Raw genomic sequence first — 27,477 nt, 5'->3', positions numbered from 1 at the left:
CAAACTCTGAGGCTAGATCCTTCTTACACTGATCAATAAGGTGATCCACTCCTGTAATCAATAGATCATCAACATATAATATTAATATTAACATATCACCTTTGATTTTCTTGAAGTAGAGATTTGGGTCTGCATCATTTTTCGAGAAACCTAATCCCATGAGGTAACTGTCAAATCTTTCATACCAAGCTCTGGGAGCCTGCTTAAGTCCATACAGGGCTTTCTTCAATTTACACACATGTGACTCTGCATTGTGGATCTCGAATCCTTTAGGTTGCTCTAAGTAGACCTCTTCTTCAATAGTCCCATTTAAGAATGCAGTTTTTACATCCATTTGATGGACTTTCCATCCTTTGGCTGTTGCAATGGCTAGAAACTGCTCTGACTGAGGTATAGCGAGCAATTGGTGCAAAAGTTTCTTCATAATCAATTCCCTCCTTTTGTGAAAAACCTCTGGCTACAAATCTTTCTTTGCGTTTTTCTATACTGCCATCTGCAGCATGCTTGATTTTGAATAGCCACTTGGAAGAAACAACAGATTTCTCTTTTGGCCTAGGTACTATCTCCCACACATCGTTTTTCAAGATGGATTGATACTCCTCTGTCATGGCATCCTTCCATACTTGGTGCAGGAGAGCTTTTGTAGCATTAGCAGGTTCTGATTTGATGAATTCACTCATCAAAGCTACATAACTAGAGAATCTCTTAGGTCTTTTACTCTCTCTAAAAGTCCCTGACGGAGCTGCATAAGTCTTTGCTTCTTTCATTGTCTTAGTAGCCCAAAGTGGTCTCTTCTTAGGATTTTCCAATGATGTGATTTGTTCTTCATTTCTATCTTCCTTAGGGTACTCCCTCTGAATCTCAAGGGCAGGATCCTCTTCTAGGTCTATGGGGGAAGTTTGAATTTCTGACTCAATAGAATTTCTAGCTCTTTTAAAAGCTATGTCTTCCTCAAAAATTACATCTCTGCTTAGTTCAATCTGTCTCTGACTAGGCACATATATTCTATAAGCTTTGGAGGTTTCACTATAGCCTACAAAAATACCTTTTCTCCCAGAAGGTTCTAGCTTAGTTCTTTTCTCGTTGGGCACATGAATGTAGACAGGACAATCAAATATCCTCAAGTGACTGATGTCTGGTTTTACACCAATGAAAGCTTCTTCGGGAGTTTTGTCATCAATATGGGAGTGAAGACGTATGTTCTGTATGTAAACAGCAGTACTAGAGGCTTCTGCCCAAAGTGATGTTTCTATGTTTTGATCAAGTAACATTGCCCTAGCAGCTTCTACAATGGTTCTATTTTTCCTTTCAGCAACCCCGTTTTGTTGAGGGTTGTAGGGTACAGTGAACTCTCTCTTAATCCCAACATTTTTACAAAATTCTTTAAAAATATCTAATGTGTATTCTCTCCCATTGTCTGTCCTTAATGTTATAACTTTCCTCCCAGAAGAGTTTCTGTAAGGGATTCGAATTCCTTAAACCTTCTAAGGATCTCCTCAGATTCTTTACATTTGAGGAAATAGATCCAAGTCTTTCTAGAGAAGTCATCAACAAAAATTACATAATATAGGAAACCCCCTAAAGAAGGTACACACATGGGTCCACATAAATTTGAGTGGACTAATTCTAATACATCATTTGTTTTACTAGAACTACTTTGGAAAGACCCTTTTGTGTTTTTCCCTAAGGCACACCCCTTGCATGCCCCTAAATGATATTGTTTGAGTTTGGGTAAACCTGTGACTAGTTTTTCCATAGAAGATAGGGCACGGAAATGGAGGTGTCCTAATCTCCTATGCCATATTTCATTAGAGTCTGCAATTTCATGGAGTAGGACAAGATTTGGCTCAGTACATAATTTATATAGATATCCTTGTCTATAACCTATGGTTTGAGCCTTCTTAATAGTAGAGTTCTTTGGCCATGCCAACACTTTACTATCCATGAAGGTAACCCTGTATCCATTGTCTTCAAATGCAGATACGGAAACCAAGTTCCTCTTGATACCTAGTATAAACAATACTCCGGTGAGTTGAATAGAGATACCAAACTTCAATTTGATGATACATGTTCCAACACCTCTGACTAGATGTGTAGAGTCATCTCCAATTGTCACTTCCTCGTCAGTTTCTTCTACCATGGAGTCTAAGAGTTCCCTAAACCCAGTGATGTGTCTTGATGATCCACCATCTATAACCCAAGTGTTGGATTTATTTGATACTTGGTTTGAAAGTGCAGAGTAGAATACATATTTCTCGGATTCATGCTCTGTCTTAGACTTTCCTACTTTGGCAAATGATGCTTGTTGCTTTGTTCTATCAGGACATCTAACTGCATAGTGCTCATACTGATCGCATCTGAAACATTAGATTTGTGAAACATCTTTCTTGGATGAACCCTTCCCATGGTGGCTTTTCCTCTTCTTGAAGTTCTTCTTCTTTCCTTTCTTGTGAGAATTAGCATTCAAGACATGGAGATCTTCATCTACGTTCTTCTGATTGAATCCTTTCTTTCTCTGTCTCGATTCCTCTTGAAGGCAGTCTGATCTTAGCCAGTCAAACTTTGGAAATTTAGACCTTGCACTAATGCCTTGAACAAATGTCTCCCAAGAATTTGGTAGACCATCTAAGGCAATAAGTGTTAGCTCCTTACTTTCAATCTAGTATCCAAGTGTTGATAGCTAATCCCTTAGTGCAGATATTCTCATAAAGTATGCGTTGATAGATTCTCCTTTGTTCATACTTATATGATTGATTTCTCTCTTTAGAGCCAAGGTCCTGCTAGAATTATTTATTTCGTATGTGCTTTCAAGTGACTTAAACATATGATATGCGGTCTCATGTTTTGTCAAGATTGGCACGATATGATCTCTAACTCCATCAACTATGATTTTCGTGGCCTTTTCATTTCCTTCAATCCATGTCGTCTTCTCGGGATCATTCTCCGGTTCTGCTTTATTTTATTTCACAAATGACTCAACTTTATTCTCTTTTAATATCAGCATAATCCTGAACTTCCATGATGAGAAGTTATTTCCTCCTTCTAGCCTATCTTCGAATCTGATTACACTCGCCATAGAGGAATGTGATGTACTTAGATTTAAATCTGAATATCTCAAGTTCGATCTCTGCTTGGATCCTCCTTAACCTAGCTCTGATACCATGTAAATGCAGATCGTACTCCTCTCAGATTTGATAGTTGATAGATTGTAATTAATATTTCTGAATATATGTGATTTATGATTCAAATGAAGACTGTGTTTTGCAGGTCCAAACAAGGCTGAGAATGTTCGATTTTAATTTCTCAATATTGCCTTATCGGGTCTGCATATATACTTGTATCGGGGGGGCATGTCTTGAGTGGACATGTCTCCACAAAGTGGATGCATGTCCGCTCAAGACGTGCCTCCTCGTCGATGGCACTTAAACAATATTATGAATACCGCTTTATGAACGGTCACTTACTATTAGTTAAGTAGTCACTCACATATGTTTAATCTGCCAATAAGAAAGGTATTCAACGTATATACAATGTAAGCAATGTTGATCAATCATTACTCAATCGATAATGAAATTAATATGATATTAATTCATGCAGATCGAAAGCATTTTTTATTCGATCATGATAATTAATAGTGAGGTGGTAAACTGATATATTTCATTGTTGATTCTTTATCTTCCGATGCTATAATTTTAACACATCTAAAGCATTCGATTCCTGAAATATCCTTCCTTCTTTTGAAGTGTCCTTTCTTACCTTTCTTCTTTGAGGAGTGAGAGGCAAGAACATGAATATCTTCATTTGTAGAACTTTGACCGATGCCTCTTGTGACCAATCTTGACTCTTCTTGAATGCAGTCTATCTTCAATCGATCAAACTTAGGAAGTTTTGATCTTGCGCTTATCCCTTGAATAAATGATTCCCAAGATGAAGGAAGACCATTGAGTGCCAACATGGTTAACTCTTTGTCCTCTATAGTGTGTCCAATGGTAGAGAGTTGATCTCTCAATTCAGTAATCCTCATGAAGTATGAGGTGATGGATTCTTCTTTCGTCATTTTGATGTGGTGAAGTTGTTGCTTTAATGCAAGGGCTCGGCTTGTGTTGTTGATCTCATACATTTCCTCTAATGCTTTGAACATGTCATATGTCGTCTCCAACTTGGAAATAATTGGCACAATGTGATCTTTCACAGAGTCAGCCAACATCTTCATTGCTTTGTGGTCTTTCTCTTCCATTGAAGCTTTTCATCCTCTTTGGTTGATTCCGGTATGGCTTTCTTCACGAATTCGTCTAATTCGTTTTCACCCAAGGCAAGCATAATTCTAAACTTCCAAGATACGAAGTTTGATGCTCCCTCAAGTCTGTCTTCAACTCTAATTCCATTCACCATCTTGACGTTTGATAGGAGTAGTCAAACTTGAAGACAATAGTGGAAGATGACCTTGCTTCTATAAATCTGATCTGATCTTTCCTTAAGCCTGCTCTGATACCAGGTTAAATTGGTGATCAGATTGGACAGACAAAAACAATAATATGTCTTCACAAATGATGCTTCACACTGTGAAACTGGATTATTAATAAATGCGGTTCAGACTTCTAAAGAATGACACAGGTTCAGTCTGCCTTAATGTAAGATTCAATTTGCTGATGAAGAATCCAATGTGCAGGTGGTAATACACGAATTGCTGAAGGAGGATACACGATATGCTGTAGATAACAATGAATGAACTAATGAAGTAATAATACGAACTGCTGTAGTTATTAGATGATTCGACTTGCTTGTGTCTTCTAATACGATCCCTTGGAAGAGTGAAGGAATGGGTCTATATACCCATTCAAGGGTGGCGCCAAGCAACAAGACTTACACACAAGTCGGTTCATCTTTAATCAACACATCTTCTCAAGGGATTAATCAATGTTAACTAACACGTCTCCCAAGGTGGTAGTTATAATAAGTTAATATACATTTACAACCGGTTTTCATAAAGTCGCTAAACTAAGAACATAAGAAATCACCAAGAGCATGAGATTTAAATCGGAGAACATAAATGTCTAAGGCCGATAGGCCACTAGGCATTTATGTTGATCTGACAGACGCTACATACATCAACAAAATGAAATATAAATCTGAATCTGACGAGAAACTTTTGACAACACTAGAAAACTACAATTGCAGAGCTATATAGTCAGAACCAGTGTAATGCCAATATTCTCTGTTATACGAGACATCTGAAACAGATGGAAACTACAATAAAAAATTCTGAGAAGAGCACTTAAAACTGTGGTTGTTATAGTACTGTAAATGAAACAAAAACGTGGTTGTTATATTGCTGTAAATGGAAGAACAGAGTACAGAACAAAGATTTGCTTCCCTGGGAGAATATTGATGCTGACTCAGGCTGAATCCAGGGCAGTAAGGGTTCTATCTTGAGCAAACACTGTCTTCAATCTCAAGTACAAAACTTCTTTGCTCCAAATGAATGTCCTTCTCTAACACTTACATCTAATTTATAACTAATTTCCTACACTAGCTTTCCTTTTGTTTCCATGACATGTGATTAGTTCTCTCACAAAAAGTAATCCTGATAATCCAACACCCAATTAGGCTCACGAGACTGGTCCCGATGGACTAACAAAAAGAAGATTAAAAAAACCTCTCTAGCGAACCCGTACAACTGGTCCCCATGAACCCACAAGATATAATTCTAAGAGATTTGAAAAACCATCTCTAGCAAACCAATTGTCCTTCTATGTGTGCCTTCATGTATAGCCATATATTATACCTACAACAATCAAAATTTATAACTATAACTATTTTCCTTCCAGTTAAAAAGTATCTTCTCCCTCTTCTAGAGATTTTAATATGTTGTTAAGGACTCTACATTCAGCTATCCTATTTTAGCAAAATTATAAGTATCTTTGAGAAATTAAAAAATAATAAAAATATACATATACCAAATGTTGTCCTGTCAGATACCGGAATCACAACAACACATAAAATCCAACATTCATCTTACCCTTCTATTCCCTTGCTTTTCCTAGCAATTGAGTTTAGTCAAAATCCTATTAATCGGGCTTCACCAGCCTCTTTTTAAAAAGTGGGAATCTCTCATGTGCTAAATAAGATGAAAACAAAATACAAACTCATGTACTCCTTATGAATAAGTTATAAGTAGCTTCACAATATTATTATCCATATGGAACTTGAAAAGTGTTTCAAATCAAAGAGATGCATACCCTATACAAACTTGATACTAGGGCACTGTGTATTCTCTAAAATGTAGCCAAACTCTCTATGAAAAACTTTAAAATGGTCTAAGAAGTCACTGTCTATATGTACCTAAACATTATGTAAATGGGGTGAAGGAGATGCCAACATGTGGCACACAACCCCATTAATTAGTTATATCGGGTCATATGGATAACTTGTGGACTTAGCTATATTGGATAATAAGATATCCCATTTTGACCTTCATTATTACTAATATAGAAAAGGTGACTGTCATTTTCAAGTATATAGGGAGTATTCTATTTGGTTGGGATCTTAAATTGTAGATTTCCCATGGAGTGGCTTATTCCCTAAGGTGTATAGTATGGTGTTCTCCTATGTTAGGGGTAATGATTCTAGTTCTGCGTATACTGGATGTCAAAACATCTTGGCCCATAAGCATCACTTGTGTCATGTGATCTTTATTGAATATTCTGCATAATGTGTTTATTAGTTGTGGATCTTATTAATTGGCATCAGAACAATAATTTGAGCAAAGGTTGAAGAAATTTACAAGATAGATTGGAAGATTTTTAATAAAGAATTTCAAAATAAAAACGGTCTATCTTGTATAAAGTCGTTCTCCTCACACTGGCATCTAATTGACCAAATTTTGCATCTTAAAAAATGTTTCACAAGGGCTTTCCAAAAATGGTCACAGTATATTAGCAAGGAAGATAAACCAGTGTAAAATTCAACCTGTGAATCTGAATTTTGGCAAAAAAATGTTGTCGAATTAGAGCAAAAGCAGTCAATTTCAGAGGATGGTCTATATATAGTACATGCATATCATTGTCATAGCATATGAAAAGCATTTTATTTGGTTGGGATCCCAAATTGGATATATTGCTGAGTGACTTCTTTCCTAAGGACTATAGTATTGTGTTGCTATACCTGAGGGGTAATTATTCTATTTCTGAACATATTTGATAATAGGACATCTTTGCACACAAACGTATCCTGTGTTGTGCGATCTCTAGTCTATGTTCAGCTTAGATATATTCCAATAGTGAATTATGAGGAAGTTGTATAGATTGTTAAGTAGGAATGCCTATCCCATAAAATAATTGACCACAGGTATAATCAGTGTAGCGCTAATACAGATGTGTAACAAGACTTGGATGATATCAAGCAAAGAAGCATAATCATAATATGAAAGAGGCTGAATTGTTTACAAATTATTGAAAGACTAGGAACTTTCAGAATAATCCATGCAATCTCATGCTGAATGTTTCCTTCCTGATAAACTAGGAGCAGTACCTTGCTTTCTTGCTTGGAATATTCTTCTTCAAATGCAGTATCCAAAATGCTAAGAACCTATGCAATGAGAAAACAAGGAATAAGTTTTTCTGGGGGGAAACCAAAACCACCAAAGCAAACAAGAGAAAGTAAAACAACTCAATTCACTTCATACACCCATTCTTCTGCCCCTTTGAGTAAAAAATATTGCCAATGGAGCTCTAGAGTTGGCTTATTTCATTTGAACACCTGAAAATAAACTAAAAGAAGGTAAGGTATTTGGTGTAGGGAAGGCAAAGGCACCTCATTAAGATGAGATGCAGTTGATAAAAACTGGTCCAATAGGTAGTTTCGACGAGCCTTACTTATGATCTTATCGTCCACATCAGTCACGTTCATAACGTAGTGTACATGGTACTTGAAGAAACCCTGGCATCACATTACGAAGTGGCATCCAGATATGTTATATTACGTTCTCTAACACTGTAAATTTAAAATCTTTAATCGCATTGCATACCACCTATGATTGGAACGCACTGCTATTGGCATCAATAAATATAAAACTTTCAAAACAGAATTACCTCCAAAATCCGGCGGAGGATATCGAAGGTTACATAGTTTCTGGCATGGCCGACATGTGAGGAATCATAAACGGTTGGGCCGCAAATGTACCAGGTGACTGCGATTAGCATTGATTAGTATTAGCATTAGGGGTATTGATGTATAGAATATGATATGTGAATTAATATTATTACACGCACCCAATTCGGAGGCGTGAAAAGGAACCTTCGCTCTAGCCAGGGAGTTGTAGATGCGCAGGCCTTTGCTCTTGATGGTGCTGGGCTCAGTCCAGGTCTTCACCTGACCCTGACCCTCCGGACTCATGTCCTCCACCGCCCCCTTCACCATCCCCACTACAACTTCCCTCTCTTCCTCCGTCACCACCACTACCACCACCACGATGCTGCTATGCAGGGAACGAAAAGCCTCGACTTTATGCCCGCTCGCTTTGCTCTCGTCTTTTACTCGTAAAATATGCCCTACACACTATTAATGTACCACTCACATCAGTTTCTAAATAAAAATGTAATTAGTAAAACTAGAAATTGTACCTCGGTGCTGGAAACCGGTCCTAAAAATGGACTAACGCATCATGGAAAGTCAATAACACAAAAGTCAGTCACGCTTTATACACTGTGCAAGATATGGTTGCAATTTTCCAAGTAGTCAATAACATAACGTACGATTATATTGTTTTGGAGCTAGTTTAGCTTTTGTCGGTGTGCAACAGATATGTCGAAGAGGTAAGAAAGTTCAATAGGGAATTTTTTGTTCGTTTTTTTTTCTTTGGAATAGGGAGAGAGGGAGAGATAGAGGGAAGAATGTGAGAGAGGGGGATAAGGACATAGAGAGCAGAAAGAGAGATAAAGAGAGAGAGGAGAGGGATAGATATAGATGGAAGAGATAAATGTATAGAGAGATATAGAGAGGGATAGATAGAGATAAAAGAGAGGGATAGATAGAGGGAGAGATAGAAAGATAAAAATAGGTTGAGTAAGATGAAAGAAGGGAGGGAGAGGGAGCGTGGAAGGTGAAAAAAACAAGAAATAAAGAGAGTTATAGAGAGGGACCTAGATAGAGATGGGGAAAAATAGTGAGGGTGAATTAGGGATATTGTTTGGAGAGAGAGGTTGAGAGGGATAAAAAGATGGAGAGATAGGAATAAAAAGGACATATATAGAGAGATATAACTTGGGAAAGGTAGAGCAGATGAGAGAGAGAAATATTTAAATATAGAGAGGGATAGATCAAAGGAGAGAAAGAGAAGGAGAGATCTTAAAGGTGAGTTATTATATCCTTAATCAAATGAAATGCTACCTTAAGCATAAATCCCTAAGGACACGTTAACTTAAATTGAAATATACGTGTAATCATCATAACCCTTATTCAATCCTGTAGACATATAAAAACGACCACTTTCCTAAGTGAATATTTAATATTCATTTTAACCTCATTCCTCTATTTAATTAAATTCTTTGTATTCATCTATTGATTAAATGAATTACTCGATTTATTTAATTAAGTTCACCTAAGCCTTTTCTAGCATTTGATTAAATAAATCACTTTATTTAATTAATTCCCCTTTCTCCCCTTTTAATTAAATTTACATTTAATTAAATTGATCATTGCAAATAAATAAATCTAATTTATTTATTTAAATCCCCCACTTGTATTTATGCAAGTTGCATCTATTTTTGTTGAAATAAAGTAATTTATTTTAATTAAAATTCCCCTTCATCCACTTGCATTTTCCTACATCTCCCACTTGCCTCCCTAAAACCCTTCTAGATTTTTCTAATCACTTCCAATTTAGCCTAATCCATCTCCTAAAATTGTCACATCCCTAAGCAAAGGGAAGTCACTTCTCAAACCCTCAAAGTCTTCAATAACCATTAAAGGCTTTATGTCTTCAACAAGTTAACCTTCAAAGTTTTCATAATCATTCATGGTTAACTCAACCTTCTTGCATGATTAGAGACTTTCTCTCTAACTCAACTCCCATCTAACCCAAGGGTCTCATCAAGCATTCATGGCTTTAACCTTGGTTATTCCTTTAACCCTTGCACCAAAGTTTACCCCTTGGGTAAAAGCTTTATCCAATGCATAACTCTAACCTAACCTTAACCCTTACCTCCTAAGGTAACCATCATGTATTCTCAAGCATTTAATGCTTCTTTCATCTCCTCTCAAGCAACCTCTTGTTGACAATTGCCACCATTTCATTGGTAAGAATTATAAACATGGATTGATAACTTTCAATCCTGACCCTTGTTAAGATTATCCAGTCTTGACCATCCATTGCCCTGTTTTTCTTATAAATAGAGCTCTCATTCTCTCATTTTGATATCTCAAAAGTTTCATGCATCTAATCTATAGTCATTTTATTAAGCATTTAGCCTCTCTTTGATAAAAAATCATCTTAATAGCATTTATAAGTAATTTTAAATATCATAGCATATCCATGTTAGACTAGTATATATTGTTAGGATATGATTACTAATCTTTATCATAACATCATATTCATGCTAGTTTAAATCATCATAGATTCAATATCATACATATCTAGGAATGCATTCATGCTAAATTAATCAAACATCACTCATTCTTAAAGTTGTCATTCCTAAGTCACTTTGCTCAGTGATCTGAGAGCAAAGGCATTGGCTTGAGGGATCCTGTGAGATAGAGAACAATGGAACACCCCTTGGGAAGTTGAGCTATTCAATATAGCTCCATAAATTGCACCAAGAATCCCATTGGTGTGTGGATCTTTTGGAAACTGAATTTTACGTTTCTGTACCCCACATTTCCCGCACACATTTTTGGCGCCCACCGTGGGGCATAACCTCGTTAATCTTATAGTTTTTTATACAGGAGCAACATTGCAAGCATGCGAAAAAGTTGAGTTAGCACATAGGACCCTTTCTTTAGCGCATAGAACCCTTTTAGTAGCGCTTATGGTATACTATTTAGCGCGCGAGACTCATTAATTAGCACATTTAGGCTTTTTGTTAGCACCTAACAGTTTTGGCTTTATTCTGTATCATCATAGGGCATTCAGCAAACAGAGTAGCGCATTAGGTAATCAGCTTAGCGCATAGGAGTTATTATGTAGCACATCTATCGCTTTTTGTAGCGCATCCGTGCAGAAGTCTAGCGCATGATTCTAGAAGAGGCAAAAACACAATTTGTAACCGAAGCAAAAAGTTAGGCTTGTATAAGCTCACATCAGATCTAAATCTTTCACTAACTGGTATTTTTGCTGCAGGTTACTAATCTTTATTTTCAGGTTGGAGGAGTTTCATTTTAAAACATTTAATTATTTTTTTTCTAACTTTTTCAAGTTAGTTTTAAAAATAGTTCATTTTCTTGTTAATTAAAAAGAACAACCTCATTTTCATTTGGTGTTGCTTTAAAAAGAACAATAAACTTTCAAAGTTTTGCAAAGGATTAAAAAGAACAACCTCGTTTTCATTTGGTGTTGCTTAAAAAGAACCTCACCTTCCTTTGGTGCATAAAAGGATCCATTCTCGATTTTCTTTACAAAGGGTAACAAAGAACCTCATATTTTGTGCAAATGAGATTTTTCATTTCGCGACTTCCCTTTTGTTGACCAATATCGAAATTTCCTTTGTTGACCAGGCTTTCTTTTACTTAGATAGAAAATCATTTCTCTAAAGGGGTAAAAAGAACACCATGCTTTTTGGAGCAAAATCTCCAAGTAGAAATTAGAAAATCATTGATTTTAAGGTTAAAAAGAACACTTGCGTGCCTTATCTTGAAAGTGGAAGGTATATGCTCTCCCCTTAATTGGGTGACCAAAAAACCAAACCACTATTATGCTTTCTTCACTTTCAAGCATTTAAATCCTTTAGCAGGACTTCCCTCCCGAGCTGCTCTTAGAGCGCCATTCAAATGGTCGGTGAGAGGGGAACAACCTAAGTGGGAAACGGTTTTAACACCAAGTGTTAAAACCCACTATAATCAAAAGTGGAGGCTGATGAAAGTCCCCTTCAATGGTTTTTCTCAATGATTAGCCTTCCCCCAGTATCTTTAAGATACGTAAAGCCTTTGTTCTAAAAGTTGGGAAGCCTCCCGAGGGAGTTTATCACTGAAGACCGAACAGGAGCCTAATTAAGAACCTTAGAACTAGAAACTTTGAGCCAAGTCATTATCCAAACATCTTCAATATCATAGTGCAAGGGTGGGAAAGAATCCGCCCCCAAGATCACTCACCATATATCTCCCAAAATAACTACTCAATTGTGAAGTAATTCACTTTGAGTTAATTTATGGCAAAAGGCAAAAAAATGGGCGCCCCCTAGGGGTGACAAGGTTGTTTGAGCTGACGGAGTATCGAGACTAGTGGGCTATGATATTGTTGATGACCCTTGAATAAATAGTCTATTTGATTTGTCTTACTTGTTATCTAAACTTGTGAAAACATCGGGATTTGAACACATCCTCACAGAACATACACTATTTGTCTAGCATAGGCAAAATTTGTTATCTCATTTATGTGTCGTGTTTGCAATTTTTTTTAATAAAATCATCCATCAAAAACACAAGTTAAAATCCCAAAATGGCAGAAAACAAGGAAATCAGGGCAACTTAGCACATAGGAGCAACTTCCTAACGCGTATCAACCATTCTATAGCGCTCTCAGCCTTCACTTTAGCGCATAATCAATTTTAGACTCAGTAAAATTTCAGTGGCGCATTCGGTAACCAGCTTAGTGCATTTTAACTTCAGTTTAGCGTGTAAGAGGCATCTCTTAGCGGTTTTAGCCCAAACATTAGCGCTTTTCAGAGACATATTAGCGCGTAACACAACCTCAAAACAGTTTCAAACAATCTCAGTCAGTGCGTAGAAGAGGCAGCTTAGTGCGTAGAAGAGGTAGCCTAGCACATCTAGAACTTTCTGTGGCGCATCTAGGTCATTATTTAGCGCATCCAGTCTCTGCTTTGGTAAAAACCCAGAAAAACAGAGAGTAAATCAGCCCTTTCGGGAAAATTTTATCACCAATTATAAGTGTTGAAATGTGGCGACTGATCAGCAAAGTATTGTACACTCAACACGTATCCTTGTCATTTTTTTTTTGTTGATGAAAACCAACATTGTAATAAAACCCTAAAAAGGCCGACTTTGTTTGTTGCCCTAAAAATGCATGTTATAAGCGGCTGGGATGCTTAAGGCATTGTAATGTTGATGTACTATTTTTGCTGGATATTAAGAAAGATTGGACGGCTGTGTATGGTGGATGTAACCCATTTTGGGTGAACCACATTAAATCTCTGTGTTATCTGTGTCCTATTTTATTTCTTTATCTTTTGTATTTAAATCTGCATATAATTGTTAGTTCATATTTGCTTCGGATCTACTTGAAACCCTAACAATAAGTACCATTTTTGGTCCTCTGCCCAAATCATCAGTCAAAATCTGAACCAGATTATTAGAGAAAACAATTCCAAAATCAAACAAGCATCCTTAGAACAATTCTTTTGAATCTTAAACTAGCTTGAGATAAGACTTCATCCAACCAAAATTAGGCAATACCATCACATTGATCAAAATTTCACCATCTAACGGATCCTATCACAAACAAAATACCAAGTTTAATCCTTAAGTTGTCAAATCAAGTTTCCATATTGGGAGACTTTTATCCATATCATTTGACACACTTTGTCATGGGCGCGAATCTAACTAAACCTCTACTTGATGAAGTAAGCTTGAGTTTTTCAAACAAAGTATCACAATCCAACATCAACGGAAACTCTTGATCATTCGTGTATGACCACTCCTCATATTTTGAGAAGAACAAGTCTTCATCACAAAACTAAGTTGAAGAAAAGACAACCTAGTTCTAAGACACTTGCAAAAAGGAATAAGTTTCTCTATATCAATCGCCAACTTTTTAAATCACATCGCGCATTCTTGCATCACATCCGATTATATATTCAAGGTAAATCAAACGAGTTTGACAAAGAACCTTTAAGAAGCAGAGCTTATATTCAGAAAGTGACATTCAACCAACACTTAAATCATGGAGGAAGGATCGACCCTACTTTATTCCCACAGTTTTATATCACTTATAACGAAGCTCGACCTGAACCACCAACCCCTAAGAGAGAAGAAGAAACTCCCTTTGTAACTGAAAGTTTTTATTGAAGAACATATTCTATCCACCAAACACCACCAGGAACTCCGATTGAATTAAATGTCTGCTGTCACTCACTCTCAAAGAAACAAGCAAAGCAAATCACAACCAGAGTCAAGTATGGGTCGTAGATTATCCAACTCTTTTGAGTATACTAATCTGGGAGATAGAGAGATCACTGAGGAACTTCTCCAAGAATGTCAAGAAAATCCCTCATTCCAAAGGCTCATGGAAAGACTTATTGAAGCAGACAAGGAAAAATGTATACTCATTCTAACTAGCAAAGGAGTTACACTTCTTGAAGATTTTGATACCGACAACTTAAGGAATGTCGACGAAAGAATTTTTAGAACAAGGTCTAGAAATTACGCCTATTAAGACCAACAAAGAGAAGAAGAAACACACGACCCGAAAATCATACATAAACAAAATAACACACCCAAACACAACCATGCTCGAACTCGAGATAATCTTAATGAAAGGGAGGAAGCTCTCCCTCGATGTACAAATGCACCCATGGTCGCTCTCACACAACAAATTCAAATGTTGTAAAGGCAAATGCAGGACATGCAATAAGGGACTACAATGTGATACTCCTTGGACGAGATCTATCCTTATCCCTTTGACAGGAGATTAAACATGATACCTTTTCCCCCGAATTCAGATATACCAAAATATGATGGTAAAAGTGATCCCCGTGATCATGTTCAGGAATTTTGTACCATAAGCCTAGAGTTTGCTCACGATGACACTTACTTAATGAGACTATTCCCAAGAAGTTTGGGAGGGCAAACAATGGAGCAGTTTTCTAAACTTACACCTCCCATCAGATCATTTGATTAGTTGGTAAACAAATTTATCACACAATACTCCTATAATATTTAACACACAATCACCATGTTGGATGTATGTAACACCAAACAAAAAAACAATGAGATATTCATGGTATTTCTTCAACGTTGGAGACGTATGGTTTCAAGATATCCTCGAGATGTGCTTGAAAAGGAAAAGATGGAGATCTTTATCGACAATCTAAATAGTGAGATGAATTATCAACTCAAACTCCAATGCATACCATCTTTTGCCAAGTTAATAGAAAATGGAATCCAAGTAGAGGAATCCTGCATCAAGAAAGGAACATTGAAGTTCTTTAAGGAAGGAACTAACTCATCCAACACTCACTCCTTTAACAACCAAAACAACAACACTTTAGACAAATCCAGATTTTGGACAAGAAACAAAAACATTGTTAATGATGGAGGAGTTGAGGCTAATGATATAAAGTCCAAACAACCAATATTAGCTTTATCAGGTAATCCTTAATCTAACAAAAATAAAAAAGGTGTTAATCAAGGCACTAACACTTATCCACAAAATACCAATCAACAACCTTCAATTTCAAACACCAATAACAATACCCAAGGCAATAACAATACCCAAGGCAACAACAATAACCAAGGAAATGATGCTAACCGAGGGAATAATACAAACTAGAGAGGTAACACCAACACTTTCCCAAATAGACGCATCTACACACCATTAGGGCAAACCTTATAATCAGCATTTCGAGAACTCTTGGCAAACAAAATTATCACATTACCAGCCATAAACAACTTTGAAACCCAGGTCAAACCACCTTGGTGGAATGACTCACATTTATGTGATTTCATCAAAACAAAGGACATCACACAAATGATTGCATGAGGCTTAAGAACATTGTTCAGGATATGATTGATAGAGGTGATTTAACGGTTGATGGTCTCAAAACAAACGGTGACCATGACGCTTTTAAAAATCCTCTTCCGAATTACAACAAGGAAGGAGCTTCATCATCAAACGATACAAGAGGAGCTCGTATAAATCACCTATACAACAACACCATCAATCACATATCGACAGATGACAACCAAATAAATGTCATAAAAATCAAAGACAAACAAGACCATGCATCAATCAATGTGACAACCAGAGCTCAAAAATACATCTTGAAAGGGCATACATCAACATCCACCACTATCCCCAAGACTCAATATGATTTGGTTAACCAATTGCAGAGAACTCTTGCTCAAATATCCATACTCGAGTTACTCAAACTCTCACCGAAACATAAGGACATCTTAGAACAAGCACTAGTTGAAACAAATGTTCCTCAAGACCTGAACATTGATAAATTCTAAGCCATGGTGGCTCATATAACAAGGCCTCATAACCTCACCTTTTCCGAACACGATAATGTCTCTTTGAGTCATCTGCATAACACTCCCCTTCATATCGAAGTCTTAGTCTATAAACATCGAGTTAAAAGAGTATTAATAGATGGAGGAGTTGGTCTCAATATATGTACTTTAAAGCTTATTTGTGCATTAGGCTTCTCGGAACAGTCTATTGATCCAAACAAAAAGATCACCATCAAGGCCTATGATGATGAAGAAAGGTCGTCCAAAGGAATAGTGATACTACCTATTCAGGTAGGACCAATACAAAGGGACACTATGTGTCAAGTCTTAGACATAGACTTAATATACAATATTCTATTGGGTCATCCTTGGATACATGAAATGCAAGAAGTGTTAGGTCCCGGAGACAACTAAGAGGGGGGGGGGGGGGGGGTGAATCAATTGTCCAGTAAATTCAAACCAAAAACCATTTAACCAACTTAATGCTTAATACCAGTAAACCAGTTAAGTATGCCGGTAGACAGTGTTAACAGTAAATTGCTATACCGGTAAAGATTAGTGCATGAAACATAAACATAAAGTCATCCACAACACATAACACCAATATTTGTACGTGGAAACCCTGTAAGGGGAAAAACCATGATGGGAAACCTTACCCACAATTAGATGATACTACTGCAGATAGTAAGTGTACATAAATGGGGTCTGCACATGCAGAAAGGCCAACAGCCTAGAGCTCACTACTCAATCACAAAATGGGAGTCACACTGAATACAGTTGGATGGTTAAATCCAATAAGAATGTATTGTACAAAATAGCATCTTCATATGTTGGATTCAGTACCAGTGTAATGTTGATATGCTTCTACAAAAAACCTTGCTTCACCTTCAAATGATGTATTCGTGTATACCTTTGCTTAATCTCGTATATCTTTCTCACAATTCTTCTTCGCATTTCACATTCGATCTTACAAATAAGATCTTACATTTATACCATACCCTAAGACCAATTTTAGTAGGTTGGATCTACAAGATATTACAATAAAAACATTTTACAAATAATATAATATCCAATGCAATAACCGATTGAACATGTTGGCTTAATACATTTACAACAATAGTAAATCATCTCTATAGCGTGCCATGTTGATCTGAAAAAGATAAGCCTGCCGGTGTAACCCTAGATAACCCTGAACCTATTTGTCGGTAAAAGCAAATATGCAAATATGAATATACCAATGATTAATTCTTCAAAACAAAGTGTCCACACGATGTCTTCGACATTACCAAGTGTCTTCCATATCATTCCAAGTGCCGGTGAACATTATATCCTGTCGGTGAACCATATACCGGTAACTGTGCAATAGTTACTTGCTTGTCAGTGAATGTTCTTGGATCTCCAAAGTGCTAGTGTTTCAGTAGGTGTTGACATCAATGACAAAACCATACCAAAATACCAACAATCTCCCCCTTTGGCATTGATGGCAACACGAGATGGAAAAACCATCAAAGTGTCAAAACAGAAATGCCAAATACCAAAAACCAACAATCTCCTCTAAACAGTTTCTCCCCTTGGGAGCAACATGTGTTTATCCAAAGATTTCTCAATACCAATCTCTCCTCAAAAGATAGTGTGTTTTTCCATAGATATCTCTCCCCCTTTGACATCAAATGCCAAAGTTACAAAAATCAAGTTCATATACAAAATACCAATCAATTCAATATACCAACTACTCCCCCTGAGAAGTAGCTTCCTCATCAAAGACTGGAGTAAAAGATTTGTCTTTCAATTCTGTCGGTTGATGATAATCATCAACTGTCTAAGTTTCTACCAGTGGTGGTATGAATCCAAGCTGATCTCTTAGATATTCAAAAGTCTCCTTAGGCAAAGGTTTTGTGAAAATATTTGCAAGTTGTTCTTTAATATTCACATAAGCCAGTTTTATCTCCTTTTCTTTAACTTTTTCCCTTAGATTATTCAGTTTGATAGAAACATGTTTTGTTTTAGAATGTAATACCGGATTCTTAGATATATCAATTGTTGCAGTGTTATCACAATATATAGTAATAAGTTCTTTGCATTTTACCTTTATGTCTTTCAACATTTGCTTAAGCCATAGTACCTGTGTACAGTTAGTTGCTACTGCAACATATTCTGATTTTGTTGTTGATAAAGATGTACAACTCTGTTTCTTACTCAACCAAGAAACTAATATCTTTCCAAGAAAGAATGCTCCTCCAGTGGTGCTTTTTCTATCATCTACATCTCCTGCCCAATTTGCATCTGTGTATGCACATAGATCAAAATTTTCATCTCTAGGATACCATAATCCAAGATTTGCAGTGCCTTGTAAGTACCGGAAAAGCCTTTTTACTGCTGATTCATGATTTTCCCTAGGATTACTTTGAAATCTAGAAATAATACATACTACATTCATAATATCAGGCCTGGTTTGTGTCAAATACAGTAGACCTCTTATCATAGATTTGTATCTAGTTGGATTAACTGGTGTAGATTCATCCCTTTGAGATAATTTGTCATTTGTAGTCATAGGTGTGCTTACCGGTTTAGAGTTCTCCATCCCAAATTTCTTTAGTAATTCTTTCAAGTACTTGGATTGACTCAAGAATATACCTTTATCACTCTCTGAAATCGGCAATCCTAAAAAGAATTTTATTTCTCCAATCATAGACATTTCAAATTCTTGCTGCGTTTTAATAGAAAATTCCTTACATAATCCATCTTCTCCTGCAAAGATTATATCATCAACGAATACTTCTATAATCAAGATGTCATCATTAGTTATTTTGTAATATAAATTGTTGTCTACATTTCCTTTAGTAAAACCAATCTTTAAAAGATACTTATCCAACCTTGCATACCAAGCTCTTGGGGCTTGTTTCAATCCATACAGAGCTTTTCTTAACTTGCAAACCATATCATTGTCATTTGTCAAAGAAAATCCATTAGATTGTTCAATATATACTTCCTCTTCAAGATCTCCATTCAAAAATGCACATTTACTATCCATTTGATAAACTTTGTAGTCCTTGTGAGTTGCAAAAGCCAAGAATAATCTGACTGCCTCAATTCTAGCTACTGGTGCAAAGGTTTCATTGTAATCAACTCCTTCTTTCTGAGAATATCCCTTACACACTAGTTTTGCTTTATTTCTGACAACCTTACCATCTTCATTAAGTTTGTTTCTAAAAACCCATTTGGCTCCAATTACATTTTTATCTTTAGGCCGGGGAACTAATGTCCAAGTATTATTTTTCTCAATTTGTCCTAATTCTTCTTCCATAGCTTTAATCCAAAATTTATCTTCACATGCCTCATTTATAGATGATGGTTCAATTTGAGAAATAAGACATACCTCTTCATTTGCCAATCTTCCTCTTGTCATAACTCCTTTAAAGTTGTTTCCAATTATCTGATCTTCAAAATGATTCAATCTTACATACCGGGGTGTCTTAGTTTGCTGTTGTTCTTCAATTACTATGGAATCCTCTGATGGTACCGGGGTAACTAGATCTTCATTCTATACCGGTGGATTTAGTGTAGGTTCATTTGTCACAATTTCTGTTGCCGGTTCAGAGTCTATATACATTGAAGTTCCTCTGAATTGTTCATCAATCTTTACATTTGTACTCTCAACAATTTTCTACAATCTCTTATTAAAACATCTATATGCCTTGCTCTTAGATGAATAACCAAGAAATATTCTTTCATCACTTCTAGGATCAAATTTGCCAATATACTCATCTCTTCTAATATAACATTTACTTCCAAAAATTCTGAAATACTTAAGAGTAGGAGTATTACCAAACCATAGTTCATGAGGGGTCTTACCGGTTTCACATTTGATGTGAACTTTGTTGAATGTATAGACAACAATGCTAACTGCTTCTCTCCAATACACGTGGTAGATTTGCTTCAGATAACATACTTCTTGCTGCATGCAAGATAGTTCTATTTTTTCTTTCGACAACTCCATTCTGTTGTGGTGTCTAAGGTGCTGATAACTGTCTTCTGATTCCATTCACTTCACATAATGTATTAAAGTCCTTAGATGTGAATTCTCCTCCTTGATCTGATCTTAAACATTTGATTTTCTTACCAGTTTCATTCTCAACCATTGCTTTGAACAGTTTGAACTTTCCAAGTGCTTTTGATTTTTCTTTGAGAAAAGCAACCCAACACATTCTAGAATAATCATCAATAATTAGCATGAAATATCTATCACCTTGTAAGCTTTTAGTTCTTGTTGGACCACATAAATCAGTGTGAATCAAATCAAGAGCATTATTGGATTTGTCTGGAATACTTTTGAAACTAGCTCTAACTTGTTTTCCAAATTGACATTCCTTACAAATTATATTATGAGGTTTCACAATTTTAGGTAGATCTCTAACTGCCTTAGAAGTACTGATTTTTACCATGCAATAAAAGTTTACATGACATAGTCTCTTATGCCATAACCAACTTTCATCTATATGTGCAATCAAGCATGCCTTTTCATTGTTATTCAAATGAAAGATATTACCTCTAGTCTGATTACCGGTGCAATTTCCAAACCAGTTCTATTCATGATTTTGCATTTTCCATTTTTAAATTGTAACTGAAATCCCTTCTCAACTAATTGACCAACACTTAAAAGATTATGCTTTAATCCTTCAACATAGTAGACATTGTCAGTGTTATGCTTACCATCAAGAGATATTGAACCCTTACCTTTGATTGAATAGGCTTTGTCATCTCCAAATCTTACTAAACCTCCATTGTATTCTTGAAAGTTCAAGAATTTACCTTTGTCTCCTGTCATGTGATGTGAGCATCCTGAGTCAATGATCCATTCATCCTTTGCTTCAACTTTAGCTGCTAGGGCTTGTTCTACCGGTTGAGCAGTAGGTGTCAGTTGATCTTATATTATAGCAACAAAAACCCATCCATTGTCTGCTGGATCCTCATCAGAATCATCAGTCACACCTTCATCAACAATGTAACAAGATTTGTCTTTGTTCTTCTTAAATCTATATCTCTGATATTCAGGATTAGGCTTGTATGTTCTTCTAGCTTCTTCTCTTAGTCTAGCATGTCTATCAGGGCATCTTGAAGCCATATGACCAATTTTATTGCAGTTGAAACATTTAAAGGGTGCTTTACCTTCATACTTACTTCCAACTAGACCTTTTGGCATTTTCCTCGCAAATAGTGCTTCAAGTTCTTCAAGCTCTTCATTCTCCTTCCTAGTTTCTTCAAGTTCTCTTGCATGAAAGGCTTTCCAGTCTGATTTGTCAAACGATGGAGCAGATGATGTTGATGCTTTAAAGGCCAAATCTGTCTTTATAGTAGCAACAAGACCAAATTCCTCAATTTCAAAGGCTGAAAGTTTTCCAATCAATGTATCCCTAGTTACTGATGTATTAGGCATTGTTCTCAACTCATTTATAGCAGTAACCTTCATTTTATATGCCGGTGGCAATCCTCTTAAGATTTTTGAAATAATTTCATCCTCACTCAGGGTTCCTCCATAACATTTAATACCCAAAACAATTTCATTTACTCTTTCCATAAAAGCAGAAATTCTTTCATCTTCTTCCATTTTCAAATGTTCATACCTGACTCTGAAGCTTTCAAGTTTTGCAATCTTGACTGTGGAATCTCCTTCATTTAGTGTTTCCAAACGATCCCAAATAGCTTTAGCAGTAGACCTATCTGATAATCCCATGATTTGTTGATCTGATAATGCGCTCAAAAGTGCTTCTCTTGCTTTGCAATCATTCTCCTCATCTTTAGCTAAGGTAGTTGGAGCAGTCTAACCAGCTATAGCAGCAGTATAACCATTCTTTGTAACTTCCCAGATGTCTTTACCAATGCAATTCAGATGTGTCTCCATCCTGATCTTCCATATCCCATAGTTGGTTCCATCAAGTTTAGGACTGTCCTTCCTGAAATAATTAGTAGACATTGGATCTCCTCAAGTTGTTAAACTTCTGCAAAAGAGGACTAAGCTCTGATACCAATTGTTAGGTCCCAGAGACAACTGAGAGGGGGGGGGGGGGGGGGTGAATCAGTTGTCTAATAAATTCAAACCAAAAACCATTTAACCAACTTAATGCTTAATACCGGTAAACCAGTTAAGTATGCCGGTAGATAGTGTTAACAGTAAATTGCTATACCGATAAAGATTAGTGCATGAAATATAAACATAAAGTCATCCACAACACATAACACCAATATTTGTACGTGGAAACCCTGTAAGGGGAAAAACCACAATGGGAAACCTTACCCACAATCAGATGATACTACTACAGATAGTAAGTGTACATAAATGGGGTCTACACATGCAAAAAGGCCAATAGCCTAGAGCTCACTGCTCAATCACAAAATGGGAGTCACACTGACTACAGTTGGATGGTTAAATCCAATAAGAATGTATTGTACAAAATAGCATCTTCATATGCTAGATTCAGTACCAGTGTAATGCTGATATGCTTCTACAAAAAACCTTGCTTCACCTTCAAATGATGTCTTCGTGTATACCTTTGCTTAATCTTGCATATCCTTCTCACAATTCTTCTTCGCATTTCACATTCGATCTTACAAATAAGATCTTACATTTATACCATACCCTAAGACCAATTTTAGTAGGTTGGATCTACAAGATATTACAATAAAAACATTTTACAAATAATATAATATCCGGTGCAATAACCGATTGAACATGTCGGCTTAATGCATTTACAACAATAATAAATCATCTCTATAGCATGCCATGCTGATCTGAAAAAGATAAGTCTGCCGGTGTAACCCTAGATAACCCTGGACCTATTTGCTAGTAAAGGCAAATATGAATATACCAATGATTAATTCTTCAAAACAAAGTGTCCACACGATGTCTTCGACATTACCAAGTGTCTTCCATATCATTCCAAGTGCCAGTGAACATTATATCCTACCGGTGAACCATATACCAGTAACTGTGCAATAGTTACTTGCTTGCCGATGAAAGTTGCTAGATCTCCAAAGTGCTAGTGTTTCAGTAGGTGTTGACATCAATGACAAAACCATACCAAAATACCAACAAGAAGTACCTTCAACATACCATAAGTGTGTCAAATTTATGTATAATGGACAGGAAATTTCCATATCTGTCGATAATAATCTTTTTCAACATTGTAATGCTATGGGGGAAGCTCAAGACAGCCTGGTTCCACACAACAGGGAAGCTCCATCTTCCCCAGCATTAGATCATCATCAAGAAAAGCTCAAGTCTTTATCCATGGACTTCAAACAAAAGATGAAAATCAAAGAGCAAGGCATGAGAGAATACTCTTTCAAACCCATGTGTCTATCATAATTATCAACATCACCAAAATCTCATGGACGACCTTCTACATTGACACATCAAGCAACACAGCCCATCACCAAGTTTGATGGCAAATTTATCCAATTGGGCACACTAGAAAATGAACCAAAAGAGAAAGACATCCTTAGTTGGCTATACAAGGATGAGGAAGAGGCCAGAGCTGCTACTATGGAGGTGGCCATACCAACACAACAATATGGAAAAGTATTCCTGATCATGCAACAGATGGGATACAACGACAAAGGACCTATAGGCAAGCATCGAGAAGGCATTACAAAACCGCTAGAACCTCCTTCTCAATTTTCATGGGACAAAACATGACTAGGATATGGACACAACATACCACCTAGGCACAAACAAAATAAGTATCAGAAACCTCAGTGGAAAGCAAAGAAGACATACAATGAGAACTCATGACAAGAGACACTAAACCAAGCAACAAAAACAACAAGTGAAGAGCGAGAACACTAGGAAAAAGAGAAACGACAAGCGAAACTGGCCATTCAAAGGGAAGAAGCATCTTATGAGAAGTGCAAAATGTGCAAGAACCTATTCAAAACAAGGCAGAGTCACCACCCGAAGAAACCATTGCTCCCCAAGGAGAAACAATGTATGAACAAATGCAAAGGGTACAAGCAGACTCTGATTCCGAATCAGAAAAAACTACATGACTGGTATCAATTATCAGAGATCTTTTCTCACCCTACAACATACCTGATAGCAACACTGAAAGACTCTGGGATAGTACTTCTTAAACCGATTCTAATGACTATGAATGGGGTAATTGTTCAAATATTATAGAGGATGTCAAGGAAGGTACTATCCATTCACACACACCCCTTTCTCAAGAGGGACAAGGCGTAGAGTATCAATTACTTGAATTCGGACCACGACATATCTACGAGGCTAAGGAAAATGAGCAGCGACACTACGAACAAGTCTACACCGAAGATGATACCATCGAAGACCTTGACAATATCATTAACCTAACCAACATCCCAAACAACTTTAATGATACCTCTATCATGACACTTACCGCAGCCGATCTCGACCCACCAAATGACTCTCTATTGCTTGTATTTCCTGATCTCATAGACTGGGAAGAACCTGAACACCTTGACATACCTATTTTCCTAGATGATGAATCCATTGTCTAGTATCTATGCACAGTCAACCCGAAAACAGGCTCTACCAGTGAACAAAATAACAATATCTACAATCGGGAGAGTGCCAAGTCTCTCAGTCGCAAAAATGAAAGAAACAAAGCATGTAATGCTGAAAACCAGTCAATGGAAGCACTAGATCACAAAAAAGTCAAGATAAAGGACACATCTAAGGGTGAAAACCTTTTTAAGGCACCTAAGGATGGGAGACTTGACACTCTTCCTAAACACTATCAAGAGCGGTCACCCATATTGATTGAGCAAACTCAATCAATAAATATTGGTACAGAAGCAGCAACAGCTAAAAACATACACCTAGCAGAATCACTAACAAACGAGGAACAACCAAAGTTTATCAGATTCTTCAAAGAAAAGCAAATCAATTTTGCTTGGTCCTATGCTGATATGCCCGGAATAGATCCAAACCTAATCATGCATCATTTATCAATTGCTCTAGGAGCTAAGCCAGTCAAGAAGAAGTTAAGAAAGATGAATCCACATGTGGCATTAATGGTCAAAGTTAAACTAAAGAAGTTATTAGATGTCGGATTCATTCGACCTATAGACTATGCTGAATGGATTTCAAACATTGTACCAGTTTCAAAACCGAATGGAAGCATCAGAATATGCACATATTTTAGAGATGTCAACAAAGCCTATCCAAAGGATGACTTTCCTTTGCCCAACATCGACATAATTGTAGACCTAAGAACAGGCCATGCAATGCTATCATTAATGGATAGTTTCTCTGGCTATAATCAAATCAAGATAGCTCAAGAGGATCAAGATAAAACTGCGTTCACCTATCCTTGGGGAACCTATTGTTGGAACGTCATGCCTTTTGGCTTAAAGAACGCTGGGGCAACTTATCAAAGAGCAATGATGATAATCTTTCATGATATGATGCATACCTTCATGGAGGACTATGTGGATGATTTACTAGGTAAGTCATTCACGTGGGCATAACATATGGGCATATTAGATAAAAAATTTCAAAGATTGGAGCAATTCCAAGGCTAAACCCTAAGAAGTGTGTCTTTGGGGTCACATCAGGTAAACTATTAAGCCACATTGTGTCTGCAAAAGGCATTGAAGTAGATCCAACGAAGGTACATGCCATCATGGAGATGCCATCTCCTAGGAACATTAGTCAACTCAAATCTCTACAAGGACGGCTATAGTTTATCAGGTGATTCATAGCCCAACTAGCAGATAAAAGTCTACCATTCAATCATCTGCTACATAAGAACATACCATTCTAATGGGAAGCCAAGTGTGCAGAATCATTCTATCAACTCAAGCAATATCTAATGAATCCACCAGTTCTGGTACCACCTATAGTAGGGAAGCCGCTCATTCTCTACATATCAATAACAGAAGTATCATTGGAGGCACTGTTAGCACAAGAAGATCAAGAAGGCAAGGAATGAGCTATATATTACATTAGCAGAACATTAAATGGATATGAGCTAAATTATACATTCATTGAGAAGGCTTGTTTAGCTATGGTATTTGCCTCTCAAAAGTTTTGCCATTACATTCTAGCTCACACAATCAAGCTAGTAGAAAAAATTGATCCTCTCAAGTATTTACTTAGCAAAGCAGCTCTTACAGGCCGACTGGCTAAATGGGTCATGATTCTCAGTGAGTTTGATATCCAATACAAAGAGTGTCAAGCTATCAAGGGATAGGTAATTGCAGATCAATTAGCTGGAGTGCCACTACCAGATAAACAACCAATGCAGGTGGAATTTCCAGACATGGATGTCCTTACTATTACACTCAAGTAATGGACCCCATACTTTGATGGTTCCTATACCCAACATGGATCGGGTGATGCATCTTGTTCGTCACTCCCAAAGGCCACACAATTCCAAGATCGTATAAGCTCATGTTTACATGCACCAATAACATCACTGAGTATGAAGCCCTGGTCATAGGAATCAAAATGGTAGTGGAATGGAGAATCATGGAATTGAGAGCCTATGGAGATTCCCAACTGGTTATAAATCAGATCAACAATGAATATCAGAAAAAAGATGACAAGTTGTTGCCATACAAAAGAATGGTGGATGAATTCAAACAATACTTTGTACACATCACCTTTGAGCAAATACCAAGGTTGGACAATAGAGCGGTTGATCCAGATGGCTCTAGAAAAACCTAAAAAATTCACAGTCTCAAAATCTCATGAAAATGCCATCATTGTGTAGGGCTCATCGACACGGTTCTAACATAACTTGAACGGGCTCAAGAGGAGTTCATATGTAGAAGTTATGACCAGTCAAAGTTTTGGTCAAAATGATGACGTGGCATCACCAAAATGCGACACTTGGCAGGACACGTGGCATATGACATGGCAAGAGTAGTGAGTTGGCACAAATATGGATTAAACCATAATTATTAAAAGGAAAAAATATATGGTTTAAAATAAATAAATTAAGGAGGATTTGGTGGGATTTAATCCCTTAACCCATGCCTTAAAATCCTCTCGCCTTACTACTCTTTATGATAAAATGAAAATCCCTCCGTTTACATAAA

At 36.8% G+C, this 27,477-nt stretch overlaps 1 protein-coding gene across 1 annotated transcript in view; it reads right to left on the bottom strand.

Moving 5' to 3' along the window:
• LOC131049219 (uncharacterized) overlaps nt 1-8,550 on the bottom strand; it is a 214,579-nt gene extending 206,029 nt beyond the window's left edge. Inside the window, exons 1-4 of the mRNA XM_057983262.2 lie at nt 8,271-8,550; nt 8,091-8,188; nt 7,813-7,938; nt 7,531-7,587 (exon numbers count right to left, since the gene is read on the bottom strand). Coding sequence (XP_057839245.2) covers nt 7,531-7,587; nt 7,813-7,938; nt 8,091-8,188; nt 8,271-8,418 — 429 coding nt within the window. The 5' untranslated portion in view covers nt 8,419-8,550. The remainder of the gene's footprint in view (nt 1-7,530; nt 7,588-7,812; nt 7,939-8,090; nt 8,189-8,270) is intronic.
• Nucleotides 8,551-27,477: the final 18,927 nt, after the last annotated feature.

The sequence above is a fragment of the Cryptomeria japonica genome, chromosome 11 (assembly GCF_030272615.1).
Source record: "Cryptomeria japonica chromosome 11, Sugi_1.0, whole genome shotgun sequence".
In the NCBI taxonomy this organism is placed as follows: Eukaryota; Viridiplantae; Streptophyta; class Pinopsida; order Cupressales; family Cupressaceae; genus Cryptomeria; species Cryptomeria japonica.
The sequence above is the reverse complement of the archived record's forward strand: the minus strand, read 5'-3'. Positions and strand labels throughout refer to the sequence as shown.